Source organism: Perca flavescens, chromosome 7, assembly GCF_004354835.1.
Source record: "Perca flavescens isolate YP-PL-M2 chromosome 7, PFLA_1.0, whole genome shotgun sequence".
Taxonomy (NCBI): Eukaryota; Metazoa; Chordata; class Actinopteri; order Perciformes; family Percidae; genus Perca; species Perca flavescens.
In genome coordinates this window covers 2,382,028-2,393,528 of record NC_041337.1, presented here as the reverse complement: position 1 = coordinate 2,393,528, position 11,501 = coordinate 2,382,028, and the positions used below count along the sequence as shown (strand labels likewise).

Genomic DNA, 11,501 nt, shown 5'->3' with positions numbered 1-11,501 from the left:
ACTTGAATTTACCGGGATTTGTATCTTAGAGACTTGGCACAGAATAAAATACTACTACACGCTCTCCGCTTTGTTCTATTTTACTGGAAGCACTTTCTGTTATAAGGGGAACTCATTTGAAGTAACCTGTAGGGATCAGTGCCCTTAGAACAGGAGACAGCATTGCACGGGACATTAAATCAAGGTGAATACCAGTTCAAACTAATGTGTTCCTTTTAAAAAGGTTTTGATATTCTGGGGTGAAATTTTGTAAAGAATAAAATGATTCACCCATGAACTGTTTTACAACCATTGAATCACATCAACAGGCTTATGCTTTAGTTTTACATTAGACAATCAGTTTTTTTTCACATGCTTTCTGCCTTTAGCCTCCAAAAGTTGTGGTGTTTTTTTGCTGCCAGGGGGTATGTTTACCCCACTTTACGGCAAATATGCTCCTCTGAAGGCTTTGATTATTCCTCTGGTATCCCAGAAATAAAAAAGGAATTGAGAAATTGACGGAACAAAAACAAAAGAGCTGCTGACTCTCATGCATCATCGTAAATTCTCAGGCTGTATGCGTAGAACAAGATTCATTTTAGAAGTACATGAAAGTAATTCTCAGATATATCTCTTCTCAGCAGCCTGTGCTCCTCCCATGGTGGCCTTCAACTGCTCCACACGACCCCTGGGTAAAAGGAACGGAGGTGAGAAGAGCTGCAAACACATTAGACAACCAGCTGCTTTCAAGTGGAAATGAAGAAACAGTTCCATTCAGTTACAGCACTATGGGCATCTACCTGGTCATTGGAGCCAACAATGGACTCATTTTCATGTGGGACAGGAAGACCACCTTGTTCATCAAGCTCAGCCCAAAATATAAGGTAACTGGAATATGTGACAGGAGGTGACTACAATTGTTCTGTTCGGACAACAAAAGACAATCTTTGTTTTGATATTGAAGTTGACCAACATAATGTAAGGAACTCTACTTTTTCAGGGTCGTGTATGTGGGCTGTGTGGCAACTATGATGACAATGCAAATAATGACTTCACCACAAGGTCCCATGCTGTGGTGGTCAACCCACTGGTGTTTGGGAACAGCTGGAAGGATTCACCGAGCTGCCCCGATGCTCACAGCCTCACCAGCCCCTGCACAGCCAACCCATACAGACAGGCGTGGGCCCAGAAACAGTGCAGCATTATCCAGAGTGACGTCTTCTCTCCCTGCCACTCCATTGTAGGTTGTTGTTGAAGTGGAGACCATGTTCAACTAATAATAGGGTCAAAAAACAAAAAAGACTCTTTAAGTTAAAGGAGCAATGCCACATTGTAGAAATACTCCATCACAAGAAAATGCACCGCATTCAAAATCATTTATCATGCCCCCTATATTACTGTATATCATTTGATCATTATTTGCAATGCATTAACATTTATGCAGTCTAATGTGGTGAGGAACTATTTGCGTGGTTTCATCTCTGACAATATTCTCTATAATGTTAACATAGTCCTGTACTAAAATGTTGATATAGTTGATCATAGTAGAGTAATTAGTAACTGTCGGATAAATAAAGTACAAAACAAATATGTTTTTGACTCTTAGATGTAAGTGCAGCAGAGCCTTTCTTGCTCTTTCCTACCTGTTTAGAACTCATTAGTGTATCATCCTACACTTGTCTTAGGTGGATCCCGCTCCATACTATGAAGCATGTGTATCTGACTCCTGTGCTTGTGACACGGGTGGAGACTGCGAGTGTTTCTGCACTGCTGTGGCCGCTTATGCTGAATCCTGTAATCAAGCTGGCGCCTGTATACGATGGAGAACCCCAAAGATTTGTCGTGAGTAACCAAGATGAAACTTATTTTTAAGATAAAGAAAGACAAGTTTAACAGGGTTGCATCAAGAAGCAAGCAAAACTATCAATTTTTTTTAGCTAATCAGTACAGTACTGTAATATAATAAAATAAAAAAGCATGATATAATAGTTCATATAATTGTACAATGTTAGTATACTATTAATATGTCATACAAGCTTTAGTATATTCATATAATTTCATAAAATAGTGTACTATATACCACCTGTAAAATATTAATTATAATTACACAATACAGCAGTTTAAGAATTACAGATTTATATTTTTTGGAAGCTTTGTTCCTTCATGTAAATCCTTGTGCAAGAGAAATGCTCCACGTTGGTTCTTAGTCTCTCATTTTTTAATGCTAAGTACTAGGGGTGTGACGAGACACTTACTCCACGAGACGAGACACATCACGAGATTGGGTTCACGAGAACGAGACGAGATTTCTCGTCGAGGTGAAAAGATGTCTCGTGGCGATGTGATGTCAGCGTGATGGGCGTGGAATTACTATTGAAGATCCCCTGCCACTTTTAAATCATTTGTGTGGCAACATTTTGGTTTTCCTGCGGAAATAATAAGCGGCGAAAAGAGTGACAGACAAGACAACACAATATGTAAACATTGTAAAAAAAATGCCGTATACCACGGCTAACACGAGCACTATGCAAAAACACTTACAGCACCACCACAGCTCTCTACTAAAGTAGTTAGTAGTACGGCATTTTTTTCTTACAATGTTTACATATTGCGTTCGTCTTGTCTGTCACTCTTTCGGCGTTTATTATTTCCGCAGGAAAACCAAAATGTGGCCACACAAATGATTTAAAAGTGGCAGGGGGATCTTCAATAGTAATTTCACGCTCCATCACGCTGACATCACATCGCCTCACGAGACAACTTTTCACCTCGACGAGAAATCTCGTCACGTTTTAATCTCGCGAGATCTCGTACAACGAGATCTCGTTACACCCCTACTAAGTACTCACTTATCAATAATCATCACCATTAGCGTCTAACAATGAGTTCAATATTTCTAAAGTTTGCTACTACACATCAACCTTTTTTAATGTCCCACCCCATCCGGACTGTGATTTCACTGATGTTTTGGTCACTGTGCAGTCATCCATGAAAGTCCTGAAGGGGGCTGCCATGCACTGCTCTTGGTAATAGGGTATAGGCACTCAGCTGTCAAGCTGTTGTCAAGCATGTCCATGCCCTCTAAGGGCCAGTCTGAAAAAACACTTTTTCAAAAGGGATTATCAAGATGATCATTTTCATTTAAAACTAGGGCAGTGGATAGGTATCCTTTAACCTTTAACCTTTAGGTAAAGGTTAAAGGATTTCCATCAGACACCACAGGCCACTTTATTTTAACCAATTTCTAAGAAATATAAAGTTGAAATTGTCAGGTTTTGTGGCTAGAACCCAGAAGCAGACAGAAACACAGTTAGACTTTTTTAACACAGTTTATTTCTGAATCGGAGAATGTAACAGAATGGACTGGTGGGGAATCCTCTCAGGTGACAGAGCAGGTAGTGAACACAGGCAGGGAAGACCAAGCATACAGGGCTGGTGATAGCAGGCAGAGAGTGGCATCAGCAGGCAGGTTCAGCGACAGCAGACAGAGTGGTTTTCCTTCAGGACATGAGAAAAACAGGATATGGGTTGGCAGGCAAAAAACAGCATGATGCAAAAAAGATCAGACACAGATACTGGCTGGACGTTCACCTACGTGACAAGACTAACTATCCGGCGCTGAATAGAGAGCAACCAGAGCTTAAGACGCTGCGCTGAGGAGCCACGGGAAACAGGTGGTTGTTTAGTGATTGCCTGCAGGTGCGCGTCATCCTGGGAGCGGCCAGTCACACACTGCACTGCGAGAGAGGAGAAAAAGAGCGAGCAGAGGAGAAGGAGAGGAAAAGAGAGAGAGAGAAAACTCAAGGGAAGTCCTGCTTGTCACTTCCCCACTAGTGGATTTGTCACAGAAATAGAAAATTATGGAGCATTGCAATGCTCTGGTTTCAGGCCAATGTTCGATGTACTCCTAGTATAAAGGTAAAAAATAAGGCTGTGAACAACCACATGTCCAAAAATCATGAATGGATCAAAATAATCCAGTCTGGAATGTGTCTATACTAAGTATTATTATTTTTTCCTTAGCTATCTTCTGTGATTACTACAATCCCCCTGGTGAATGCGAATGGCACTACATGCCATGCGGATCTCCGTGTATGAAAACCTGCAGGAACCCCTCCGGCAGCTGCTCGCCACAGATGCCTCCTCTAGAAGGTACGACATGATACGTTTTCATAACTTGACCTAACCTACAATCACATTAAATTCAAATGACGCACATCAATTGTCTTTTGTACTTATTAAATTGATGTGTAATATCAATAACAATGCCAGGTGATCACACAAAAATATATTAACTGGTGGAATCTATGGTTTGGCCAACAAGTAATAAATAACCGATGTCTTGCATTGTATAAACAGCCATTTGCTTTTAATTAGGTTGCTATCCAAAATGTCCTCCTGCTCAGCCATACTTTGATGAGGATACAATGACATGTGTCTTAAAAGAACAATGTGGCTGCTACGATAAAGAGGGGAAACACTACAATAATAGTGAAAAAGTGCCAACAACTGAAAACTGTCAAACATGGTAGGTCTACATTACATGTCCCAATCCAGGTTATTTGTGGTAGGTTAAAAAAACAAACAAATCAAAACTGACATGTATTTCATGTTTTCTTTCTTGAAGTACATGCAGTTCAATGACTATCCAATGTCAGTATGATGCCCAAGGTATGTAAATATTTGGAGAGATTGTTGGTTGTAAAAATATATACTTGGGTTAATATGTTAACAATACATATCCTCTTTTTACAGCCTGTACTTGCACATATAATGGAAACAAATATCCCCCTGGCAATCTAATTTATAACACAACAGATGGATATGGTAACTGCATCACAGCAGTGTGTGGAAATAATGGTACCATTGACCACAGTTCATATAGTTGCCCAGTATCCACACCGACAACACCTGTGCACATTGCAACCACTACTATAGCCAGCCAGTCTACAACCACCTTTGTTTTTTCATCAACCACACCAGGTATGTGCAAGTTATTCATTTTGGAAAGTGAAGACATAGTAAGCTGTATTATGTAAGATTTACCACATAACCAACACCTATAATATGTGTGTCCATAGAGCCACACACAGTCCCAGTCCCATGTAATCCTTGTAAGTGGTCGCCATGGTATGATACCAGCTTCCCGACACTGGGAACTCCAGGAGGAGACATGGAAACATATGAAAAGATTAGAGAGGAAGGGCACAAGATATGTGCTAAGCCAAGCCAGATCCAATGCAGAGCTGAGAAATTCCCTAATGTCACCATTCAAAATGTGGGACAAGTGGTGGAATGTAATCTGGCTAATGGGCTGACTTGCAGAAATGAAGACCAGTCAGGACCACTGGCCTTGTGTTTTAACTACCAAGTCAGAGTTCTGTGTTGTGACTATAATGCATGCCCAACAGAGCCTACTCCTTCTACAACACATTCAATACCTACAACGACTAAAGATGTTACCGAAACACCGTGTCAGGAAACATTATGCTACTGGTCACAATGGATAAGTTCAGACTATCCTGAATACGGTAATGGAGGTGGGGACAACGAAACCATCAAACACATCATCCAAAAAGGATTTCATATCTGTGAGAATCCAGTGGAGGTGGAATGTCGGGCAGAGCACTACCCGCAGACTCCCCTGAATCAATTGGGACAAAAAGTGACATGTAATAACCAAGGACTCCTGTGTGAGAACAGGTTACAGTATCCTCCCATATGTCTCGATTATGAAATAAAGGTAAAGTGTTGCAAGACAGTAATCTGCAGCACATCACCAAAACCTACTATTTCTTTCACAACCATACCAACTAAACCACCTTCTACTACAACCGCCACACCGTCTACCACAACTGAAACAACAACTCACCCACCTAAAACTACTAGTACAACCAGAACACCTTCTACCACAGTTCCAACTACAACACCTTCAACTACGACATCCACTACACCTTCTACCACAACGGAAACGACAACTCAGCCACCTAAAATGACTAGTATAACCACTACACCTCCTACCAGAACTGAAACAACATCTCAGCCACCTATAACTACTACTACAACCATTACACCTTCAACCACAGTTCCAACTACAACAGCTTCAACTACAGTTCCAACTCCAACACCTTCAACTATGACATCCACTACACCTTCTACCACAACTGAAACGACAACTCAGCCACCTAAAACAACTAGTACAACCACTACACCGTCTACCACAACTGAAACAACAACAACTCAGCCACCAACAACTACTAGTACAACCACTACACCATCAACCACAACTGAAACACCAACCACTAGTCGGCCACCAACATCTACAACTTGCCCAGGAGGACATGATATGACATGTGGGTGGTCAGAATGGATCAATCTTGGCAAGCCCACATCAGGTCTTGATGGTGGAGACAATGAATCCATCCAGAACGTAATCTCTGCTGGTTATCATATATGCTCAGCTCCTGAAGAAGTCCAGTGTAGAGCTATCCTTTACCCAGGACTTACCATGTCACAGCTGGGACAAGATGTGATTTGCAATAAAGATGTTGGTCTCATATGCTACAACAAACAACAAGGGCTTCAGCAAGAGTGTTTTGATTACGAGATTAAATTTAAATGCTGTGGGTGTCCAACACAAACTCCTCCTACAGTTCCAACATCCACACCTTCAACTCCCTCAACTACAAGTCCAACTACAACACCTTCAACTATGACATCCACTACACCTTCTACCACAACTGAAACGACAACTCAGCCACCTAAAACGACTAGTACAACCACTACACCGTCTAACACAACTGAAACAACAACAACTCAGCCACCAACAACTACTAGTACAACCACTACACCATCAACCACAACTGAAACACCAACCACTAGTCAGCCACCAACATCTACAACTTGCCCAGGGGGACATGATATGACATGTGGGTGGTCAGAATGGATCAATCTTGGCAAGCCCACATCAGGTCCTGATGGTGGAGACAATGAATCCATCCAGAACGTAATCTCTGCTGGTTATCATATATGCTCAGCTCCTGAAGAAGTCCAGTGTAGAGCTATCCTTTACCCAGGACTTACCATGTCACAGCTGGGACAAGATGTGATTTGCAATAAAGATGTTGGTCTCATATGCTACAACAAACAACAAGGGCTTCAGCAAGAGTGTTTTGATTACGAGATTAAATTTAAATGCTGTGGGTGTCCAACACAAACTCCTCCTACAGTTCCAACATCCACACCTTCAACTCCCTCAACTACAAGTCCAACTACAACACCTTCAACTATGACATCCACTACACCTTCTACCACAACTGAAACGACAACTCAGCCACCTAAAACGACTAGTACAACCACTACACCGTCTACCACAACTGAAACAACAACAACTCAGCCACCAACAACTACTAGTACAACCACTACACCATCAACCACAACTGAAACACCAACCACTAGTCAGCCACCAACATCTACAACTTGCCCAGGGGGACATGATATGACATGTGGGTGGTCAGAATGGATCAATCTTGGCAAGCCCACATCAGGTCCTGATGGTGGAGACAATGAATCCATCCAGAACGTAATCTCTGCTGGTTATCATATATGCTCAGCTCCTGAAGAAGTCCAGTGTAGAGCTATCCTTTACCCAGGACTTACCATGTCACAGCTGGGACAAGATGTGATTTGCAATAAAGATGTTGGTCTCATATGTTACAACAAACAACAAGGGCTTCAGCAAGAGTGTTTTGATTACGAGATTAAATTTAAATGCTGTGGGTGTCCAACACAAACTCCTCCTACAGTTCCAACATCCACACCTTCAACTCCCTCAACTACAAGTCCAACTACAACACCTTCAACTATGACATCCACTACACCTTCTACCACAACTGAAACGACAACTCAGCCACCTAAAACAACTAGTACAACCACTACACCGTCTACCACAACTGAAACAACAACAACTCAGCCACCAACAACTACTAGTACAACCACTACACCATCAACCACAACTGAAACACCAACCACTAGTCGGCCACCGACATCTACAACTTGCCCAGGAGGACATGATATGACATGTGGGTGGTCAGAATGGATCAATCTTGGCAAGCCCACATCAGGTCTTGATGGTGGAGACAATGAATCCATCCAGAACGTAATCTCTGCTGGTTATCATATATGCTCAGCTCCTGAAGAAGTCCAGTGTAGAGCTATCCTTTACCCAGGACTTACCATGTCACAGCTGGGACAAGATGTGATTTGCAATAAAGATGTTGGTCTCATATGCTACAACAAACAACAAGGGCTTCAGCAAGAGTGTTTTGATTACGAGATTAAATTTAAATGCTGTGGGTGTCCAACACAAACTCCTCCTACAGTTCCAACATCCACACCTTCAACTCCCTCAACTACAAGTCCAACTACAACACCTTCAACTATGACATCCACTACACCTTCTACCACAACTGAAACGACAACTCAGCCACCTAAAACGACTAGTACAACCACTACACCGTCTACCACAACTGAAACAACAACAACTCAGCCACCAACAACTACTAGTACAACCACTACACCATCAACCACAACTGAAACACCAACCACTAGTCAGCCACCAACATCTACAACTTGCCCAGGGGGACATGATATGACATGTGGGTGGTCAGAATGGATCAATCTTGGCAAGCCCACATCAGGTCCTGATGGTGGAGACAATGAATCCATCCAGAACGTAATCTCTGCTGGTTATCATATATGCTCAGCTCCTGAAGAAGTCCAGTGTAGAGCTATCCTTTACCCAGGACTTACCATGTCACAGCTGGGACAAGATGTGATTTGCAATAAAGATGTTGGTCTCATATGCTACAACAAACAACAAGGGCTTCAGCAAGAGTGTTTTGATTACGAGATTAAATTTAAATGCTGTGGGTGTCCAACACAAACTCCTCCTACAGTTCCAACATCCACACCTTCAACTCCCTCAACTACAAGTCCAACTACAACACCTTCAACTATGACATCCAATACACCTTCTACCACAACTGAAACGAAAACTCAGCCACCTAAAACGACTAGTACAACCACTACACCGTCTACCACAACTGAAACAACAACAACTCAGCCACCAACAACTACTAGTACAACCACTACACCATCAACCACAACTGAAACACCAACCACTAGTCAGCCACCAACATCTACAACTTGTCCAGGGGGACATGAGGTTACATGTGGGTGGTCAGAATGGATCAATCTTGGCAAGCCCACATCAGGTCCTGATGGTGGAGACAATGAATCCATCCAGAACGTAATCTCTGCTGGTTATCATATATGCTCAGCTCCGGAAGAAGTCCAGTGTAGAGCTATCCTTTACCCAGGACTTACCATGTCACAGCTGGGGCAAGATGTGATTTGCAATAAAGATGTTGGTCTCATATGCTACAACAAACAACAAGGGCTTCAGCAAGAGTGTTTTGATTACGAGATTAAATTTAAATGCTGTGGGTGTCCAACACAAACTCCTCCTACAGTTCCAACATCCACACTTTCAACTCCCTCAACTACAAGTCCAACTACAACACCTTCAACTATTACATCCACTACACCTTCTACCACAACTGAAACGACAACTCAGCCACCTAAAACAACTAGTACAACCACTAAACCGTCTACCACAACTGAAACAACAACAACTCAGCCACCAACAACTACTAGTACAACCACTACACCATCAACCACAACTGAAACACCAACCACTAGTCAGCCACCAACATCTACAACTTGTCCAGGGGGACATGAGGTTACATGTGGGTGGTCAGAATGGATCAATCTTGGCAAGCCCACATCAGGTCCTGATGGTGGAGACAATGAATCCATCCAGAACGTAATCTCTGCTGGTTATCATATATGCTCAGCTCCGGAAGAAGTCCAGTGTAGAGCTATCCTTTACCCAGGACTTACCATGTCACAGCTGGGGCAAGATGTGATTTGCAATAAAGATGTTGGTCTCATATGCTACAACAAACAACAAGGGCTTCAGCAAGAGTGTTTTGATTACGAGATTAAATTTAAATGCTGTGGGTGTCCAACACAAACTCCTCCTACAGTTCCAACATCCACACCTTCAACTCCCTCAACTACAAGTCCAACTACAACACCTTCAACTATGACATCCACTACACCTTCTACCACAACTGAAACGACAACTCAGCCACCTAAAACAACTAGTACAACCACTACACCGTCTACCACAACTGAAACAACAACAACTCAGCCACCAACAACTACTAGTACAACCACTACACCATCAACCACAACTGAAACACCAACCACTAGTCGGCCACCAACATCTACAACTTGCCCAGGAGGACATGATATGACATGTGGGTGGTCAGAATGGATCAATCTTGGCAAGCCCACATCAGGTCTTGATGGTGGAGACAATGAATCCATTCAGAACGTAATCTCTGCTGGTTATCATATATGCTCAGCTCCTGAAGAAGTCCAGTGTAGAGCTATCCTTTACCCAGGACTTACCATGTCACAGCTGGGACAAGATGTGATTTGCAATAAAGATGTTGGTCTCATATGCTACAACAAACAACAAGGGCTTCAGCAAGAGTGTTTTGATTACGAGATTAAATTTAAATGCTGTGGGTGTCCAACACAAACTCCTCCTACAGTTCCAACATCCACACCTTCAACTCCCTCAACTACAAGTCCAACTACAACACCTTCAACTATGACATCCACTACACCTTCTACCACAACTGAAACGACAACTCAGCCACCTAAAACGACTAGTACAACCACTACACCGTCTACCACAACTGAAACAACAACAACTCAGCCACCAACAACTACTAGTACAACCACTACACCATCAACCACAACTGAAACACCAACCACTAGTCGGCCACCAACATCTACAACTTGCCCAGGAGGACATGATATGACATGTGGGTGGTCAGAATGGATCAATCTTGGCAAGCCCACATCAGGTCTTGATGGTGGAGACAATGAATCCATCCAGAACGTAATCTCTGCTGGTTATCATATATGCTCAGCTCCTGAAGAAGTCCAGTGTAGAGCTATCCTTTACCCAGGACTTACCATGTCACAGCTGGGACAAGATGTGATTTGCAATAAAGATGTTGGTCTCATATGCTACAACAAACAACAAGGGCTTCAGCAAGAGTGTTTTGATTACGAGATTAAATTTAAATGCTGTGGGTGTCCAACACAAACTCCTCCTACAGTTCCAACATCCACACCTTCAACTCCCTCAACTACAAGTCCAACTACAACACCTTCAACTATGACATCCACTACACCTTCTACCACAACTGAAACGACAACTCAGCCACCTAAAACGACTAGTACAACCACTACACCGTCTACCACAACTGAAACAACAACAACTCAGCCACCAACAACTACTAGTACAACCACTACACCATCAACCACAACTGAAACACCAACCACTAGTCAGCCACCAACATCTACAACTTGCCCAGGGG

General features: G+C 42.6%; 1 protein-coding gene across 1 annotated transcript in view; it reads left to right on the top strand.

The window, feature by feature from the left end:
• Positions 1–11,501, top strand: part of LOC114558165 (mucin-2) — a 42,137-nt gene that overhangs the window by 16,677 nt on the left and 13,959 nt on the right. Inside the window, exons 21-30 of the mRNA XM_028581955.1 lie at positions 402–463; positions 679–863; positions 980–1,219; positions 1,665–1,821; positions 4,003–4,131; positions 4,357–4,507; positions 4,607–4,650; positions 4,735–4,962; positions 5,061–5,672; positions 6,066–11,492. Coding sequence (XP_028437756.1) covers positions 402–463; positions 679–863; positions 980–1,219; positions 1,665–1,821; positions 4,003–4,131; positions 4,357–4,507; positions 4,607–4,650; positions 4,735–4,962; positions 5,061–5,672; positions 6,066–11,492 — 7,235 coding nt within the window. The remainder of the gene's footprint in view (positions 1–401; positions 464–678; positions 864–979; positions 1,220–1,664; positions 1,822–4,002; positions 4,132–4,356; positions 4,508–4,606; positions 4,651–4,734; positions 4,963–5,060; positions 5,673–6,065; positions 11,493–11,501) is intronic.